At 34.1% G+C, this 20788-nt stretch overlaps 2 protein-coding genes across 3 annotated transcripts in view; one reads left to right on the top strand and one right to left on the bottom strand.

The window, feature by feature from the left end:
- The window catches only part of MCU (mitochondrial calcium uniporter), a 145408-nt gene extending 136839 nt beyond the window's left edge, over nt 1-8569 (top strand). The window contains exons 5-8 of the mRNA XM_028179459.2: nt 863-1024; nt 2800-3003; nt 4159-4266; nt 6018-8569. Coding sequence (XP_028035260.2) covers nt 863-1024; nt 2800-3003; nt 4159-4266; nt 6018-6176 — 633 coding nt within the window. The 3' untranslated portion in view covers nt 6177-8569. The remainder of the gene's footprint in view (nt 1-862; nt 1025-2799; nt 3004-4158; nt 4267-6017) is intronic.
- A 4827-nt stretch (nt 8570-13396) lies between these two features.
- Nucleotides 13397-20788, bottom strand: Cpr73D (Cuticular protein 73D). 2 transcript variants are annotated; one of them, XM_028187130.2, is made up of 8 exons: nt 20546-20788; nt 20199-20336; nt 19634-19815; nt 18825-19029; nt 16566-16667; nt 15971-16158; nt 14638-14874; nt 13397-14084 (listed from the first exon to the last, which is right to left on the bottom strand). In XM_028187130.2, exons 1-8 carry the CDS (start codon nt 20677-20679, stop codon nt 13768-13770), a joined length of 1503 nt encoding a protein of 500 aa, XP_028042931.2. In that variant the 5' UTR covers nt 20680-20788; the 3' UTR covers nt 13397-13767. The 2 variants fall into 2 exon arrangements, with proteins under 2 accessions (XP_028042931.2, XP_028042941.2); XM_028187140.2 differs by having other exon boundaries at nt 13949-14084; nt 14611-14874; nt 20546-20783.

Raw genomic sequence — 20788 nt, 5'->3', positions numbered from 1 at the left:
CAGTTAATGAAAAAAAAGAAACATTTAAAAAATTAGGTAAATTTGCTTAATTTCACTAACGAATATAAATTTAACACTCGAAACCTACACTTAATTTACTTAACACGAAAACGTTAATAATAATTAATATTACATTAACAATGCTTACATCATTGTTTAGTCATAAATGACGAAAGCTTTGGGTATAATCTATATATTAATACGTGAAGCAAAAACTTTGTATCCCTTTTTACGAAATTTGCGCGGACGGAGGAGTATGAAATTTTCCACACTTATAGAGAATATAGAAAAGAAGTGCACAATGCTAATATATTTTTAAAATAATGCATAAAAGATACATTAAATCAATAAAGAAAACATTACATACACTACATACCATGTATTTGACGCACACACGCATGCATACTATTTATTGTCAAACTTTTGTTCTTGACGTCTGTTGTCAAATTGAGAGTAGATTAAATATTGTTTGTCTTTGTTAATATTTTTTATAGTGCAGTCTTGGCGAAATTTGTGATTATAGAAGTATAAAATACAATCATAATAGTATACAAAATTGCAATTTCAATGAATTATAGTCGAATTTCGACTACTGCGGGACCTCTAGTAATAATAAACATTACTGGTATATCTGTCTCTTCTTGTTTGGCGAATACTTTGATGCGGACTTATTCTTGAATCCATAAACTCTAGCTTACGATCTGGACGTGGTTCACGATCATGAGAAACTTCTACAAAATAAGTATTTTTTGTAAATTTCGCGCGCTCATTGAGTCGAACTAAAACCACGTAAATCTATCTTTAGAAACTCGAAAATAGCTTCGGCCCCTATGTAAAGTATTAAAGCGGTTTTCGTTTTCAGGAGCGTCTAAGCATGGAAGAGGTTACTCAGTTGAGTGACGTCAGGAATTTGGTGAATCAACTGTACGAGGCTCTGAACGTTAGGGAACACCAGATAAGGAAGGAGAGGGAACTGAGGGCGCAGCTGGAGAAAATTAACACGGAGCTACAGCCTCTCGAAGATGTTAGTATCTTAACAGCATTTTTTATTATATTAATTCGATTTTAAACAATCGTAAAAATGTATGACGGTTGTTATGATAGAAAAGAAGATATTTGACAGATACCTAATTCTCGCTAACGACAATTTCAAGATAAGCTTGTTGCATAAATAAGCGATTTTGCTTGCTCGGTGGAAGATCTTACCTTTGTTGTTACCTTCATTGATTGACCTAGAACTGATCGCCAACTTGCATTTACTAGCGAAAAGACTTATTATGATCCATACGGGAGTATCTACCATCCTGCCTATTACTACCGCAATATACTAATTCGTTCGGATTTTCAACAAAAAGTATCATTTTCACTGCCTTTAAAGTAACCTGTTACCGTGAGTCAAATTCTGTAGATGATACTAAACATACAATGACAATAATAAACTCTGCTATTGAATATCTTTATAAAGGACACTAAATGACATTTTTGCTTAATCGATTGAATCGACCGGAGCATATTCTGGTCTTTTAATATTGTTAGAATCTGAGGTTTCAGGTATAATGATGTACAGATTTTAACTAAAACACCACTTGATTAGTAGTTCTGACAGTCAGAATTAACTGTTCGTAAAATACCAGTATAGTCGTCGTGGCCTAAAGGGTAAGATGTTCGGTGCATTCGTGCTGACTGATGCACCGAATGTTCGAATCCCAGGCGGGTACTAATTTTTATAATGAAATACATGCTCAACAAATGTTCACGATTGACTTCTACGGTGAAGGAATAACATCGTGTAATAAAAATCGCAAAATTATAATTTGCGTAATTACTACGGGTACGTATCACCACCCTGCCTATTTCTGCCGTGAAGCAGTAAGGCGTTTCGGTTTGAAGGGTTGGGCAGCCGTTGTAACTATACTTAAGACCTTAGAACTTATATCTCAAGTTGGGTGGCGTATTTACGTTGTAGATCCCGTCATGACTTACGCGAGTGTGGTGTTCGCTCACACGGCCCGCACACACATAGACACCCTCCAATCCCTACAATCCCGCTTTTGCAGGTTAGCTGTCGGGGCTCCGTGGTTCGTGAGGAACGTTGACCTACACGACGACCTGGGCCTCGAATCAATTCGGAAATACATGAAGTCAGCGTCGGAACGATACTTCGATAAGGCTATGCGTCATGATAATTGCCTTATCGTTGCCGCCGCTGACTACTCCCCGAATCCTGATCATGCAGGAGCCAGTCACCGTCGACGCCCTAGACACGTCCTTACGGATCCATCAGATCCAATAACCTTTGCATTAGATGCCTTCAGCTCTAATACTAGGGGCAGGCTTAGGGACCCCGGTAACCGTACTCGTCGAACTCGACAAAGAGGTCGACGTGCAACCTAACCCATGCATCAGCCCGCTGAGTTTCTCGCCGGATCTTCTCAGCGGGTCGCGATTCCGATCCGGTAGTAGATTCATTCGCGAAACAATTGCTCTTGAGTTGTTAGGTCTCCTTCGGAGGCGCTCGGGCAGTTGTTAGCAAATCCCACCCCCTTGGCTGAGCCTTTGCTCGCCCACCTGTCCTGGTGAAACTGGAAAGGCCTTCGGGCCACCAGTAAACTTTCAATCATAAAAAAAAAAAAAAAACCTTGTAGATATCTATGGGCTCCAGTAACGACTGGAGTGTTAACTAGGTGGGCTGTGTGAGCTCGTCCAACCATCCATCGTCCGTCCATAAAAAAAAAACACTCTTTTCTACAGGGCATTTAGAAACACTCTGTATTATAGAGAAGTTCAATTTATTTGCAGAAACGTAGAAGCCTCGAAGTTGAGACGTCGCGTCGTACTTCCGCTCTAACGTGGTTCGGTCTTGGCCTGATGGGAGTTCAGTTCGGCGTTCTGGCCCGTTTGACATGGTGGGAGTACTCCTGGGACATCATGGAGCCCGTCACTTACTTCGTAACGTACGGAACCGCTATGGCGGCGTATGCTTACTTCGTTCTAACTAAACAGGTACGTCAAATGAGAATACATGATACACTCGTCAGAGATATTACATACCACTCTGTGTTTCTGATTGTTATTTACACCAACACTAAAATGCCGTAATGTAATTTTTTGATTATTTTTTTTTATGCACAAAATCACAATCATTACGGTACAATACATATTAACTAAATCGTAAAAATAGTACCTAAGTCTGATCTGGATTGCAATCTATATTATATATGCAATCAGCCAACCCCGATTAATGTACATAGCGAGCGAGCATCCAAATTTGGAGCTAATTAGCTATTGAAAAAAAATTACAAATACAAATAAAAATTAAAAAATACAAATAAAATTAGGAGTTCCAGGAAAAAAAATTTTTGAAAAGCAAAAAAAACGAAATATCCAAGTTATTAACGGTGGTAAGACGTTTTGTAAGTCCACACGGGTAGGTACCACCACCCCGCCTGTTTCTGCCGTGAAGCAGTAATGCGTTCTGGTTTGAAGGTTAAGATAGCCGTTGTACTGTAAAACTCAGACCTCTTCGAGGTGGGTGCCGTCATTTACTTTGTAGATATCTATGGGCTCCGGTAACCACTTAACACCAGGTAGGCTGTGAGCTCGTCCAGCCAACTAAGCAATAAAAAATAATGTAACAAATAAAACATATGCGCGGGGTTATGGCGACAGCGGGCTGTGTTGAGGGTAAAAACAACCGTTTACTTTTATTGTTATCAATGGTTTAAGAAATTATCCAAGTTACAATTATTTGAGAAAATATCTATATTAAAGGCATTATACTTCATTATAGTATAAGCAGTCGGAAACAAAAAAAATATCAAATAAAATAGTACATACACATACATTGTTTTAATTCATTAAAGATAACTTTTATATTTTTATTGCCCTTGTAGGCATACGAGCATACGCCCCACCTGATGGTGAGTGGTTACCGTTGCCCATGGACTTAAGCAATGCCAAGGGCAGAGCCAAGCCGCTGCCAACCCTTAGATTTACCTTTACTTTACTTGACATTGTATTAAATCTCATTACATTGCATTCTTTAAATAACTTATCAATTTATTTTTTTACCAATTAGTTTAATCTGTCTACTACTGTCGAGACGCAATGAAGAATGTCTTACCTATGTCAAACTAGTTTTTTTCTTATTTCTTTCAGGAGTACATTTTGCCCGATGTCAAAGATCGACAGCATCTGCTGATGCTACACAAGAAGGCAAAGAAGATCGGGCTCGATATTAACCAATACAATAATCTTAAAGATCAGGTTAGTATTTTAGATTGTTCTTGATTACACTTCAATATCCCAGATTACAAACACAATTTGTTGGAACAGCACGTATGTAGTTGATTAAAGTTCAAAATCTTACAAGATAACACATATGATAACACTTCAATATCCCAGATTACAAACACAAATATTTACAATAGCACCTGTGTATGTAGTTGATTAAGATTCAAAATCATACAATATTTACAGTATAACACATCTGATTATACTTAAAAATCATATATTACAATTAAAAGTGTTTACCACACACTAAAATTGATTACACTTGATAATCTTACATTACAAACGGAATACTATACTACGAGTATGTCGGCGTTTACACACATAAGTTCTTTTACAATGAAAATACAATACAATTCTATAAAACTTTAACATTACTTGTTTACAACAAAAAGCCACGCCTGAGTTATTCAGTGGTTCTTACACAATTAGCCATTTTGTGTTGGTTATAGCAACTACAACTTCTTTTATACAAACAAATGTAATTACTGCGAAACAATTCACAAAACATAGCTTAATATTCAAAATACATATTTTAGTGATTTTACATGACTCACATTTAATTTAATTTACATGAATTACTTTTAAGTAATATTAACTAACATTGTTATTATCCAGCCTAATAATAGATGGCGCCAACAACATCATTGCATAACAATTACAATACTTAATTAAATTATTAGTACTGTTAATTATAATATAAATTATTATTAATATTTATGCTTTATTCATATTTAATCATTTATACAGTCATTTGTGTTTTTAAACAATAATATAAACATTAAACATATTCTGAACATTTTCACATCAAAACAGTGTCTGCTAATTATTAAATATGGTAGAATAACAGTTTTGTTGCTAATAATAAATAAATATTAACATATAATAAACTAAACTATATATTATTATGTTAATTATTGCCAACAGTGGCGTTTGCGCCCATAAGTACAAACTATGTGGAACGGAATACTATACTACGAGTACATATTATGTTCGTTGGGTTTTCATGACAAACCTGTAATGTGTTTATGTTATACAATCAGCGCATCTTCTCAACTACAGAAAGAAACCTAAGTTGCCTAACATACAATGGTAAAACATTATTATTTGGTACACTATCTGTTCACTGCTCACTATGTAATCACGAGTAATGATTTTTGCGAAAGTATAGTTTTAAATTTATTTAATATTAAATTTTGTTTATAACATAGTCACTGTGTGATGTTTTGAAAAGACGCTACAGTTTTATTTTTCTAATGTTGGAATTCATCTGTCTTGTTTTCGTAATGATTATTCAGATATTTTTTATAGTTTGACTAACTGACCCAGCCTACTTTGTAGTGCCTCAATCGATAAATCAAAGACCTAAGCTTTTGTATAAAATAAACTTAAAACAAACAAAAGGAATCCGTCCGACGGGGGACACATCAAATGAAAAACAAAATTGTTATTTTTATTTAATTCTGAGCATTTTCATATTTATCTACCTTTTTAACCTTCTCTGGACTTCCACAAATAATTCAAGACCAAAATTAGCCAAATTGGTCCAGCCGTTCTCGAGTTTTAGCGAGACTAATGAACAGCATTCATTTTTATATATATAGATATGCACTAGATCAATATTAATTTATCATTACTATAGATTAAATAGTCCTAGTATCGGGATACGAGCCCCATCCTTGAATATTGGGTTTCGTTTTAATCGTACTGTTAACTAAAATTTACAGATAGCAAAATTAGAAAAAGACCTCGCTCGTCTCCGCGACCCGCTCCAAATCCACCTACCCTCGATGTACGTCGAGAAGACAACCGACGACAGAAGGTCACCGCTCACCAAAATCAAGGACATGCTCGAAGAGACCAGCAAGAAAATGAAAATCACGTAATATTTGCTGAATCACTCTCGTTAGCAAAGTTATGTAATGAAGCGCGCCATTTTTCGATTATTTGAAAATAGAACGCTTTCTATGATGTTGCTTAGTATGGTGGCAGCACTGATGAACATTTAGAAAAAAAAAAAAGTTTTTCCGTGAACGTTAACAGTTTTAATTTGGCTGGGTTTTCAACATATAAGTAGATTCGGAGCGAGTGTCCTCTTAAGAGCTAGATGGAATAGAAATTAAAAACTAAAGTTGACAGTCGAAACGTCCATGTTTCACCAATCCTATTGCTAAACTCAAACATCACGCTAATTTTCCTTTTTTTTTTCAAGCGGCGTAGTGTTTTCTTACTGGCGCCATTTTGTTTTGTCTTAAGTGAAAATATATAAAATATATAGATCAGTGAAAGTGGAACAATCAGTGTATTGTTGGAGTATTCCCGCAAACTCGGTCCGGGCAAATTTCGTATTCTGAAAGCCCGCCTTTTTTGTTTCTTTGTGTAATCTGTGTTTTGATTTTTTAATCGAGTATTTGAAAATTAATACTTGTAATTTAGTATACAATTATCTAACGTGCATGAAGTTTGTATTGTTCGAAATTAATTGTGATTTTGGGTTTTTAGGTAAATTTAGTTTTTCAAATGTGTGATGATTAGATTTATTACAGTACTTTGGCACGTGAATGAAAATCAAAATTTAAAAATATTAAGTCTTGCCACTGAATCACAAAATGTATTACAGGTATAATTTTAAAATTAGTTGAAATTTTTTATATTAAAAAATATAAAAATATAATTTTAGTTAGAATTTTGAAATTTATGCTCAGTAAAATTGTTTCCTATATTTTTAATTAAGATCTTAATCAATTATTGAATGCATACGTAAGTTTTAGTGAACTTTATATTTGTTAAATCGATTGTAATTTATTAAGGATTCATACTATATGTGATCAAAGGCTTGTAAGTTATTTAATTATTTCAAAAATAAAATAATAAAAAGACGAGAAGAGTCTCTGTGGCTTTGTATCCCACGTCTGATAATTTAAATACTTCTTTTCAAAAATAGAAAAAAAATATGGAATATACTTTTATTTCAATACGTGTTGTTCGTCCATTTAATAATAAGTGCAGTGATTTCATTTGAAATAATAACCACATTGCTTTTTGAACTGATATCGACAGGTGAAGGGCAATTTGGTTTAAGCGCTCGCATTTCGCTCAAAGCCGACATTTATCTAATGTAATCAAAGGTCCGTTTCAGTATCAACTATTCGATGTATTATAATTGAACTTCAATTAAATTCACCCCATTGAAATAGCTGAAGAAGTGTTTTTGTTATGAGATTTTTTCTAAATTGTAATATTTAAAATTTGGAAAAAATATCATAATTATATTAATAACTAGCTGAGTCCCGCCATGTTACTCGCCGTCATTTTAGTACCGCAGGTGACGTCGCGGGGCGAAGCTAGTCTAAAAAGTACTCAGTACTAAGCCTAAGTTACTCTTTATATCATCAGCTATCTATCAGTGAAAGTCCCGTCAAAATCGGTCCAGCCGTTCCAGAGATTAGCCTGAACAAACAGACAGACAGACGGACAAAATTAAAAAAATAATTGTTTTTGTATATGTACTAAGTATACATACTTACGCATTTAGTAAAAAGTGGTTATTTTATTATTACAAACAGACACTCCAATTTTATTTATTTGTATAGATTATATTGTATTATTAATAAACAATAAATATCATAATTTTTGCTCTCCTGTAAACTTGCAAAAATGTAGCTTAAACCAAATAACCTTTTACTCCTCGTCATGTAGATTTTTAGTGTGTGATAAAACGATTTCACCTTTATTTTTATGATTAATAAGTACGTAGACTTAACGAATCTAGTCTTTACTAATAATAATATGTAGTTCTATCACAAAACTCGAAACTCGATTGATATACCAACCCGGTATTTCATTCGGAAGTAGTTTCCTTTTTTTTGCCAAATCATTACAAAGACTTGTTGAATAATTATTAGTCTTTTAGTCTCGTTTTTATCATAGATTAAAATATGAATATTTTAGTTTATGTCTGTTACAGTATAGATTGTTCTAGAATAGAACTTTGATAATTTTGATGTCGAATTGACCTCATTGGTCGGCGAAAAAGTATTCATTATTTAAATAATTTTTTTGTTGTTTTTTTCTTTGTGCAGTGCTTACGTTTTTTTCGATAAGTAAAGTACCAGATTACTCAAGTTTAAAATATCAATTAAACAGTACTTTTTTGTTTAGACTCTTTGTTGCTTCGTTATTGGCGATTTAGTGATTAACAATTTGAGGCTTTTTTTCTTATGAACAAGATTATGTAAAGATTTATAGTCGATCATTATTAAATTCATATCGTATCCAATTTTTTTTTTTTCATTTAACATGTCTATATTTTACTAACTCTTTTCTATGAATATTGTTAATCTGTGGGACAATTTATTTAGCATTTTTGTAACTTAATTGACTAGAATCGAGTTATAAAAAATTCAAAAACAACATCTTATCTTCATTGTTAAAGGAATTTTGACAGCTGTTAGTGATACCATTTCAATTACATATTATTGTTATAATAAATGTTTAATTTGATTGTTGAAATTAAAGAAAATTGTATTCATAAAATTTGATCTTTTGTAAATCAATGTATTTAAATAAAGACGCTTGCGTCCAAAATGTAAATAAGTAAAAAAAAAACGTATTAGAAGTAAATCCAAAGAAACAAGCTGTAAAAATTTGGCTGTGAATTTAAATGTGAACAAAATGCAGTTTTTCAGTCCAAATACGGTTAAGATAACAGACATGTCTAACTATACACAATTAGTCGATAATTTTGTAGTTAAGATGTATTAAGCGTAAGGAAGATTTATAATATTCAATGCAAATTGAATATTTAATGAATTGAAAATACTTTAGGAGGTAGGGCATTTTGTATTCTACCAAAATACAGATCGTAGAGCATAATATAAACTACAGAAGATGTTTGAAGCCGCGCGGTACCACCGTCCTGCCTTGTTCGTCTTTGATATCGACCTCATGTCTCAAAGTGGATAGTGGTGCACGATCTCGCTTGTATAGGCAGGTAGACTATCATCTCGTTTGATCTACACCAAGAACCTAAAGAATCGATGATCAAGTCAGTTCTTAAATATCCTATAAGAGGTATGGAAACTTTGATGAAATTATTGTAACTAATAAGGCCCTGTAATGTATTACGTTTGCGTAAAAAAAATTCTTCGAATTTTACTTTAAAAGAATAATACTAGTAATATATTGACTTTTAATCATCTGTTTGTATCTACACTGCGCTCTGTAGTATTTGTGCTAAAATTAAACACAACTTTAGTCTTTTAATAGTCCAATTGTGTTAACTTTACAAAAGAATATACAAGAATTTTATTTTTTTTAATTCTTCTTCACTATATTCGTTTTTTTTAAGGAAGGATCTGAGAACTCCCTCTCGTTTCCCTCCAACGATTTAAAACTCACATCTATCCAAACATACTAAGCGATAATCGATTTCTACTTACTCGAGCTATTTCATCAATCGATTGAGATCTAATTACGACAGGCACTTTAACACAACAACAGACAACACTCTAGGTGCTAAAAAAGAAGTAATTGGATCATCTATCTATATATATAAAAATGAATTGTTCTTCGTTAGCCTCGCTAAAACTCGAGAACGGCTGGACCGATTTTGCAAATTTTGGTCTTGATTTATTTGTGGAAGTCCAGAGAAGGCTTAAAAGGTAAATATAAGGTAAATATGAAAATCTTCGGAATTAAATAAAAATAACAATTTTGTTTTTCCTTTGATGTGTCCCCCGTCGGACGGATTCCTTTTGTTGGTTTTAAGTTTATTTTATACAAAAGTTTAGGTCTTTTATACGTATAACGTAACGTTATAACACGTTATAATTCCACGCTCTGGCTGATAGTGTGAGCTCACGAGCTCAACATGAGATAGTTTACAAGGCTAATTTCCTAGCCCTAGCAAGAGCAGTGCTTTACAGACTCTTAGGCAATTAGTTGGGTAGGTAGGTCATCGGTCCATGATACGTGTGCAAGTTTTTAAGTTAATCGGACGTCTTCGTGTTGATGATGAAATAGCGTTCAGAGTTTTCATTACAATTGAGAACATAAAAATTTAAGTTACGTGAAAAAATAGGCCTAAATTACCGAAAAATGAAAAGATTAAATAAACCTAAAAAAAGTAATTTAGTTTTTAATTTAGGAAATAAATATTATAAAATTTATAGTACATAGGAATAAGGCCTTAATCTTGTAAATATAACTTTCATGTTATCTAATATTCTATTAAGGCACGTCACTGTTCGCTCAATATTGGCTTTCTCTAGTGATTTGCTATTTTGCCTTCTTAGGGTCGTAATATTTAAAGGTTTTTCTATCTATTTATTATGAAATTATATAAAATCTTTATATACACATAGTGTTAAGTAAAGCAAAGCTGCAGTTTCTGTGTTGAGACTTTTCGATTCGAATCGCTACAAAATCTCTGAATTGAATATTCAGACGTTACGTAGTACCAATAGCGGCAGAAGTATCAATTTTGTACAGACAAATTTAAATTTTATGTTATTTTTTATAGTCTTAAACACGAATTTCATGACAACTTTTTAGTGAAAAGGTTAATAATTAAAAAAAATATGCGCCACGCATCGAGATACAATTTTATTATAAAGTCGGTTGCAAAAAGTACATAGATAACCCAAGTTAGAAAATTAATCTAGGAATCTTGAAAATTATAACGTTAAACATTCAATATTGCTCCTTTTAATGTTCGTAAATTGCATAAATACAGGGCTATCTTTAACTGATGGTGAATTATTCAGTTTTATAAAGATTCATCCACACTATCCAAACGAACTACAATAGTAACAAAATATTTTTAAATTTTAAATAACGAAACACCGTGTTTATTTTGTTTGGAATTAAGTATTTGTTTTTCTCGATGGTAAACACAACTTTAGGACTTTCTATTGCTTTTTGAGTATAATCGGGCTTATCATGTTGTGATGAACATCATAAATTATATTGTGATTTAATCTCGCGACGCCAGTGACCACGAATCTATCGTTTTAAAATTGTTAGTATTTGAAGTGACGGAAAATTTAAAATATTGTAAAATAATCGCGAAATTAATCCACGAAAATTTAAATCTAGAAAATATTAAATAGTGAAGTTCTAAAGGCACAAAATTTTACGATTGCTAGAATGTAATGATTGATTATCAGACAAAAATACAGGTAACGTAATAATTTATGTAAAATGTTAACAAATCGAACGAGCTTTTCATATCAAGCGAAAGTGAAGAAACTCGCGAAAAATATGCAAATTTTTTTACAGCTTCTTTTGCTACCGTTGTACTGTAAAGTGCCTTTAGGAAAATTTACACAATTACTAATAAGCTTAACTTAATAATTTTAATTTCTTCTAATTAGAATTTCTTCGAATTCATTAATTTGCCAACGTTTAAGAAATATTATCTTGAATTTCTGAAGATCTACCCAATGACCTATTATGATAAATAAATATTTATCCCTTCAACCCGGTCTGGGTTAGTTTAATCTCCGTGATGATATAACAAGTTTTTCCAGGTCAGCGTTTATAACTACACAAAATACTTGAAAGTTTGTCCTTTATTTTGAAGATATTTCGATTGGTACAATCGAGTTTACCAAAAATGCTACAGTCGTTAAAGAAATATTTTCAAAGAAGTTCGTTATGGCATTATGCGGTCCTCTTTTCTTATATGAAACAAGAAACTGAGTTAGAGTACTAGAAATACCAGTTAGAAACGTGCGTAGTCTCAAATTTCAAGATTGTTAGTATTCCCCGTCTATTTCTACCCTGATTACTGATGCTACCATCTGGTGAGTCAACATGGGTAGGTTGTAGAAACCACCCTGCCTATTTCTGCCGTGTAGTAGCAGTACCCAATCCGTATCGGTTTGAAGGATGGGGCAGCCGTTGTACTGAAAACCTGAGACTTGGAACTCATGTCCTATGTTGATGTCTATGGGCTCAGGTAATCACTTAACACCAGGTGGGTCGTGAGCTCACCCATCTAATAAGCAATTATTTTAGTGATCAGTTATTTAATTATTTAAGTATTGTTTATTTTGTAAAATTATATTTGTTATTAACTAATATTTGTTAACCAAATCTATCAGAAATTTGAGTTTTAGCAATTTTATAAAATTTTATAGTTTTACTAACAATGAATCTTTGTACATTTTAATTCAACATCTATTTAAAAGTTATTGGAAAATATAGCCTAGTCTTATAGATGAATGCCTTTAGATAAATTATTATACACGTTTAGACTTTCCTATTTTTCACCTATTGAAATTGCCAAAATTATTCTTCTTATAAGAATTTCTTGTTATATTCCTATAGTCCCTATTGAGGGTAGCGGTATTGCAATATACATTAACTTTCTCTAATATATAAAATAAATACATAAATATACATATCGACGCTTGAAAGGCAAACGTGACTAAGCAATGCGTGAACTTTACAGTAGACTCATTTAAAGATGAAATACCTGAAGAAAAAAATTATTTTAACGAATCTAGCTGTAGTAGAATCTAGCTAGTAGCTGTAGGATTGAAATTGTTTTAATAGACCTAGTAATATATATTTTTTGCGCATCGAATATGGTTATTGCCTATCATTTATGTACAAAGCAGTTTATTGTCGCTTAGTCACGTTTGCCTTTCAAGCGTCGATATACATACGTGCATTTCATACTTTCTTTCTGCTAGTTTAAGTAACAAATTGCCCTCCTTATTTTGATTATCTTGAAATTATTTTAATCAATAGAATCCATCTAATTAATGCGTTGTTTGAACACACGGATTATAAATACTTTTTGATCTATTTCAGTCTGATCTTTGAAACTGGTCTGAATGTAATAGTGCAATACTGTTTCTCCTCTTATAATGTTAATGTTATAATGTTTCAATTTCAGTTTCATAATGTTACATAATGTGGTATAATAAAGCGTTTTAGTACAATCATCTAAAAAAGTGTTATTTAAAACATACATTTTACTAATAGCTTGATTTAGTGGTAATTTTTGAGAATGTAAAATAACTGCAGGTTTCATTATACCACATGCTATGAATAAGCGAATCCAAATTGATTATGTCGTATTTGTTGTTATGAATGGAGTGGCACGACGGTTATGAAGCACCGGGTGACGTCACGAGCACAAATAAACAGCCAATGACTCCTTGTTAAAAGTTACTGTTTTTGCATTTTGTTAATATTTACAGTCGTGTTATTCGATTAAATTTGTAAGAAAAATAATAAATTGTTTTTTCATTTTAGTACTTAGCTACGCATTCTTCAGTTAGTTTTGATTTACGGCTAATTAAAATAGGGGGTAACCAAAATATGGATAAGCAAGGTTAATATGGAACCGCTTTTAAAATAAAATCGCCATGATACTTAAAGAATGTTTATTAAATAAATTAGCATAAAAATTGCATTACACTTGTGGAATACTGGCGACCTGTATTAAGATAAACAGATATCCTATGTTTTTTCGCTTTCCAACGCTTCAGATGGGGACACCGGCTTAGCACCAAAAGGATACAAATCTATACTCTGAACATGAGCCCTAACAGAGACGCCCGGTGGAATATCAAAGTAACTGTCCCCGATATTCCTAATTATAGTCGTGCGTTGAACCGGACTATCAATATTGTATCCTACACCGAAGCTAGGTTTGTTTTTATCTGTATCTACAGGGTAATCGCTGTCGTCTATATATGTAGTCTGGGTAGGCTTTAGCGGTACGTAAGGTTTCTTCTGCGGCCTATAAGGCTTGTTGGTAGGGCGCGCCGGCTTGCCTGCAAGTTGTAAGTCACTTCTCAGTATGATATGAGTGCTTTTGGTGCTGCGGTGCCGTAGGGTGTTGGTGTAATAAAACCAAATTGGTCGTGAACATAGTTTATTGCGATCAAGCAATTAAATAAATAAATACAGGTGCGTTACATCGAGTTCTACGGAAGCGGACTGATCGTGGATCTTGAGTCGGATTATTTCGAATTCGTTTACATAAAACAAGTAAATAATAAGTAATAATAATAAGTACAGTTAGTTAGCCCAAAACCGTAGCAAATTCATAATATGGCCATGTTGTAATCCAACGGGCTCAACTGTTACATTGTGCTTAAAGTATTTCAAATTCAATATTTGCATACAACAAAATATCACAAGCACTCGCGATCTATATTTGTAAAAACACATACATCACAGTAACAGGATAGCTATGAAATCGACCTAACCTAACTATATCATATAATGCAGCCAAATGTAACAGCAAGACACGTAAGAAGCAGTATTTATTCGAACAACAAGATCAACATCAATCACCATGCTATCATCCGTGCTATTCATCACCTGGTCCTTTCGTCGGCTTGCTTCCACCGTAACCTGCGTCTTCGTCTACGTAGCCTAGATCTTCGTTGCCAGATTGACTGAAAGCCGGTTGACTATAACCGCCGTCCGTTTGGAGGTTAGGAGCGTTATCCGTTTCAGCGCTTGTGATTGGTCCCGCTGGGCCTTCGGGAATCTCGCTCTCGCTTACTTGAAACGGTGGGGGCTTTACATGTCCTGATGCCGCTGTCCCTTCTGGTCCTATAATTCAGTTTTTCAAACATCACACGGACGCATTGAGGGAAATTAGAACTGAAAAGTTTTTCAACCACACTAAAATTATCTCGATGCTGAATGGACCATTGATACTCGAGCCTTTATGTTGTTACAACATTGAGTTATTTGCGTTAATGTCAGTCACAAATATTCTTCTTTCTTTTTTAAGCAGAGTACAAGACAGGTCCAAGAGGCTCTTCAAAAAATCTACCTGCTCTTATATAAATTGAAGTCGTCGTGGCCTAAAGGATAAGACGTCCGGTGCATTCGTGTTGAAGCGATGCACCGGTGTTCGAATCCCGCAGGCGGGTACCAATTTTTCTAATGAAATATGTACTCAACAAATGTTCACGATTGACTTCCACGGTGAAGGAATAACATCGTGTAATAAAAATCAAACCCGCAAAATTATAATTTGCGTAATTACTGGTGGTAGGACCTCTTGTGAGTCCGCGCGGATAGGTACCACCGCCCTGCTTATTTCTGCCGTGAAGCAGTAATGCGTTTCGGTTTGAAGGGTGGGGTAGCCGTTGTAACTATACTGAGACTTTAGAACTTGTATCTCAAGGTGGGTGGCGCGTCTAGGTTGTAGATGTCCTTGGGCTCCAGTAACCACTTAACATCAGGTGGGCTGTAAGCTCGTCCACCCATCTAAGCAATAAAAAAAAAAAAAAAAAAAAAAAAAAAAAAATATAAATCGTCTTCTCGCATTAAAACTGTATAATCTCAAAACTTACTAATTTTACACACGGTTTAACATGCGATATTTTTAATATTAATCATCTTTGCAACATTTATTTTTTATTTTGTACCAGTTACATTATCTGTCATTTAAAGTAAGATAAAATGATGTATCAATTTTGTTAATATAATAGTAGTCAAAACATAGGCAAACTAAAAAAAAAAAAAACTATCCCACGCTTTTTTGACAGTATTTATTAGAAAAATACTGGTGATACCAAATGATTCTGCATATTAACTCAATTTCGAATATTTTTGGAAATTGTACACTTTTAATGCGTAAAGACAAAATGAGACGCTACGAACGTCAACCTCCTCTTCAATTTCACAATTTTCTTACCTTTGAAAACATCATCACTATCAGAGTCTCCAGCGGAAGCAGCGGGCGGAGAATATCCTCCAGGAGCAGCGTTCGTGAAAGTAGGGTCGTATGGACTCGGTAACGTCGGGAAATAGGATGGGATGGCATCTTTGTTATTCTTGATTATCCGGTAACCGATTCCAGGACCTGCTATGTAGTTTACCGTTCTGAAAGAGAAAATTTTCATTAAGTGCCCAGTGTGTTTTGTTACTAGCTGGAGCAGATGAACTTTAAAAGTTTCATGATGATTTCTTTTTCTTTTCAATTCTGTGTGGTCAGCGCGACATGTCTCCACGTTATAAGATAATTTGGATTAGAGTTTCACGATTAATCTGCCTGACTTGTGCACCTGAGAATGTTCAATTATAGAGGCTGATTGGAATAAACATATTTGGTAGACTTCTAGACAATGTATTGCAAAAATGAAAAACTATAATAATTCATTTGGCTTCAATTAATTTCCTATATATTCTTAACCATTTTATTTTACCTAAGTAGATCTAGGCTCTCGTAATTGCATGACATCAATTTGTTAAACCGCTGACTTAAAAAAAAAAATAGTTCAAGGACGCACCTTTGCACTCCTTTATCATCCAAAAACGTGTAGGACCCTCTGACATTACCCTGCGAGTCACTGCTTTCCGTTCTCCTTTGATCGGGGCCCGCTGATATGAACCTGCAATTCATTTAATATTACACACAATAGTCCTGTCTAATAATCTGCCGATATACGTTACTAAATATAATCATTTTTGTTTCGTCATTTAGTACGGTGCGGGTTTCGAGCAAACCCACTGCACAAACAATTTTACTGAGTTCTGAGGTTGGTTTCGAGTTTCAGAGAATCTGCTTATACTATCGGTGATTTAATATATATCGTAACTATGAGACGTTCGTTACTTTATATACTTATATGGTAAATGATGTATGCTCCGTCACCCTGGTCGCGACTTCTGGTTCCTCTCGGTCTTGATCAGTCAGGCAGAGGTTAGAAAAAAATAAATGACAGGTCCATACTAATCACTACATAGTATAAAACAAAGTCGCTTTCTCTGTCCCTATATCTGTCTGTCCCTATGTATGCTTAAATCTTTAAAACTACGCAACGGATTTTGATGCGGTTTGTTTTTAATAGATAGAGTAATTAAAGAGGAAGGTTTATATGTATAATAACATTCATTAAATAGTGGACAAATCAATAATAAATTACAGTTTCCGAAGCGAAGCGAGGGCGGGTCGCTAGTACCGTAATATTATAAGCTAAGCGTTTAAATAAACTATTCAAAACTAAAAGCTACAAAAACTCTTCACAAATTCGAATGCTTGAGATGCTATTTCAAAAAACCGTTTTTGGGACAGGTATTTTCATTATTACATATTAAAATACTGTCAGAGGTCAGGTGCAAATCGGAAATGATGATTATCGTCATTATTTTACATAATATAACGTTAATTGACGAGCTTGATTAAGGTCATGAGAATTTACGATACCGCATTGTCTTATATACGAACAAAGCACAAATCTTGCTCTAAAACTACTCAAGAGGAAGTCTGAAAGATCGATCTATGGAAATAGACATTTATTTTTTAGTTGTATAATATAGGAAATAAATACAAACACAAAATAGTATTTGAGTATAATTAATGAATGGGGGAAAGTCATTGTGTGTGCACTGCTCACATACTGTCATTCAACTTCACCTCTAAACACACTTCTCATAATAAAATATATGTTACTAGCGACCCGCCCTCACTTCGCTTCGGAAACTAATTTATTATTGATTTCTCCACTATTTAACGGATGTTATTATACATATAAAGCTTCCTCTTCAATCACTCTATCTATTAAAATAAACCGCATCAAAATCCGTTGCATAGTTTAAAAGATTTAAGCACGGGGCTTATTATATAGGGCTTATTATATATTATATTATGGGGACAGAGAAAGCGACTTTGTTTTATACTATTTAATGATTCGGAAAACGAATGTAAGTGTAATTGGTTGTTATCCGGGCATTCTGAGAGTTGAAAGATTAATCTCGCTCGGCTGAGACTCTGAAAACTATTGTTAACGCGCTAACAGTAATACATGTAGATATTGATGCAGCAAATGGCATACTTCATGGCAAAGGAATGCACCTAATTATTCAGACTTTGACCAAGTCTCAAATGTAGCATTCCCGTTCTGAGGTTCATGAAATTCACTTAACACATGATGAATCTTGAGCTTGTACACTCAACTGCCCCACCCTTCAAACCGAAAAGCATTACTCCTTCACGACAGAAATAGGCAGGGTGGTGATATGTACCCGCACGTACTCACAATACGCCCTAACACCAGAAATTACGCAAATTCTTTTATATGCGGGCTTAATTTTTATAATGAGATGTTATTCCTTCACCGTAGAAGTTATTTACGTACGTATTTTAAGTACGTATTTCTCTAAAAAAATTGGTACCTGCCTGCAGAATTTGAACACCGGTACAATCGCATGCTCGATACGAATACACCGGGCGTCTTATTCTTTAGGTCACGACGACGCCAGACTCATACGACCTTAGTGTAAATACGAAATTAAAACATAACCAGGCGTGACGGTGACGGTTGGAAAGATGAATAAATACGATTCCGTATGCTCTGTCTCAAGTCAATGACTTCTTTCGCAACTCTCTTCTTGTCAATTCGGTCTTAAGTCAGTGATATCTTGCGCTATTTCTTGCGAAACTCCATATCCATTATTTAAATAAATCAATTACATTCTAACTACTATTTTATCCTTAGTACCACACGATGGGTGACTTGTTATTAGGAATATCAGCTTAATTAACTTACCTGTATGATCCATCCAATCCTCTTTGGACAGCCGTACGACCTCTAGCTTTTGTTTCTCCTCTCACTAACGGTGCTCTATGGAAGGGCGATCCTATGACTCCAGGGTTATCTGGATGCGCTGAAGATACGTGGAAGCCGGTGTCTCGACCGGCAATGTAGGATACATCGTGTCGTTCTCCTATATCGTCCACGTACGAGTAGTGGCCTGGTGGAAAGTAATATTTAACACGATTGATGAATTTTTCGTACAATCAAATGATTGTCTTCCGTGAGCGTCTACTCGAAATTGCTGACTATAAAATAAATAATACGCATGAAATTAAATTATCACAATACGATAATATTTAAATAAATTTAATCTTGAAAATATCAGTCATTTGGTTTTTTTTTCTTTCTATTCAACGGTTGCAATTTTTTTTAATATTTATTATTTTGTCGCGCTGTTTAGTATTGTCATTCTTCCTCTTTATTCCTCAAAACAGTCGGGTTATTTGAAGTAAGGGACATCTGCTATTTCAATACATTTTAAGGCCTTGATGCGTCTCAAAATGGAAAAATACATATGCGTTGTGATGTTTATTGACCAATAGCCAGGAGCCGCATGATACTCATTTGATAGAAACCAACCGGAGCACAAAAAATCAAAGTATAAAAATAACATGAAACATTAAACTGTTTTAATTTCTAATTTTTAACAATTAATACTTCCATGAATGACTTTTAAGTTCAACAGTTTGAACAATAGTAAAAAATGACTGTTTTATGATAATAATTATTTTTTTAAATTTATCTTAAGATAAAGCACGCACCTTTTACATCGCCGCGGCTATCGGCGTTTTCATTCTTCGAATACGTTCTGGTGTCAAAGTTGAAAGCGTAGCTGGGATCTTCATTGGGGTCGAAGAAGGGGTCATCTTTGTTCCCGATCGGACCCCGAGGTCGTTGATCGAGATCTAATTGTCTATGTACGTTGGGTCCTTTTGCACGGAATCTATAAAGTTTTGTTTAAAATTTTCTTTTCACTCGTTAATCTCAAAGAATGCTACAATATTAAGCGATTGTCGTTTGTACATTACAACAAAAAGATGTGTGGTGTCGTGGGACACCGGATAGGAACGAAGTTCCATATATATAAAAAAAAAAGAACAACGAGAAAAAATCGCGCGGTGAAATATCGCTGTGCGGAAAACAAGGCCTTATTCCACGGACTTTTTCTTACGGTTTTTACTATCACATTTTTTTCAGTTGGGTCGCGCAGTAAATACCCTGTCTCCTCCAAGTTTGCCGTCAGGAAATTCGTTCCAAAAAAAAAAAACCTTGAAAATGCAAAAAAATATTATAGTAGTCTTAAATATTGCTAATTTTGTCACTCACCCTCTCGGTCCGGCTGTGTATATTGTCTCTTTGACAGTATCGGTGGCGGGATCTTTACCACCAAATCGACCTCCGACGACACCATTGGCCGTCCCGTGTGCTAAGTGATAACTCGATCCTCTGTCTTTATTTGCGTATCTGTGGACAAAAATGGCCGCATAATAAAGTTTCTTAAAAAATATATATATTTATATCTTGAATAATATCTTAGTAGCCATTGTCTTTAAAATTATTTGAAATAACATTCTTATTTTACATACTAAGTCTTCGTTTTAATTAGAAAAAAAAGCAACAATTATTTCACTAGATATTCTAAAAACACATTAAAATATTTAAAAGTAATTTACCCGAAATCAAAAGATCCGTCAGTGTTCACTGTATTATAATCTCCATCATTAGCTCTGGACTTGCCTGGGATCACTTGAGTCCTCACCAACGCACAAAAACACACGAAATAAACACTCCCCGAACTCCACGACATATTGAACACTTTTAAATTTCAATTTATTATTTCATATCTCGACACGGTTAAAGCTTGTAAGTTCGTTTTTGACTACGTCGGTTAAAAAACAAAGGCTCTCTTTATATAT

The sequence above is a fragment of the Bombyx mandarina genome, chromosome 22, assembly GCF_030267445.1.
Source record: "Bombyx mandarina strain Sakado chromosome 22, ASM3026744v2".
NCBI lineage: Eukaryota > Metazoa > Arthropoda > Insecta > Lepidoptera > Bombycidae > Bombyx > Bombyx mandarina.
The sequence above is the reverse complement of the archived record's forward strand: the minus strand, read 5'-3'. Positions and strand labels throughout refer to the sequence as shown.

What these genes read in the sequence shown, in the direction of transcription:
- Cpr73D (XM_028187130.2), bottom strand. Translation starts at nt 20,679, where the DNA reads ATGTCGTGGAGTTCGGGGAGTGTTTATTTCGTGTGTTTTTGTGCGTTG. An exon ending in GGATTGGATGGATCATACAG is followed by an intron (nt 16,668 to 18,824) that starts GTAAGTTAATTA and finishes AATGAATTGCAG; the next exon opens with GTTCATATCAGCGGGCCCCG. An exon ending in CAAGCCGACGAAAGGACCAG is followed by an intron (nt 14,085 to 14,637) that starts GTGATGAATAGC and finishes TACAACTTGCAG; the next exon opens with GCAAGCCGGCGCGCCCTACC.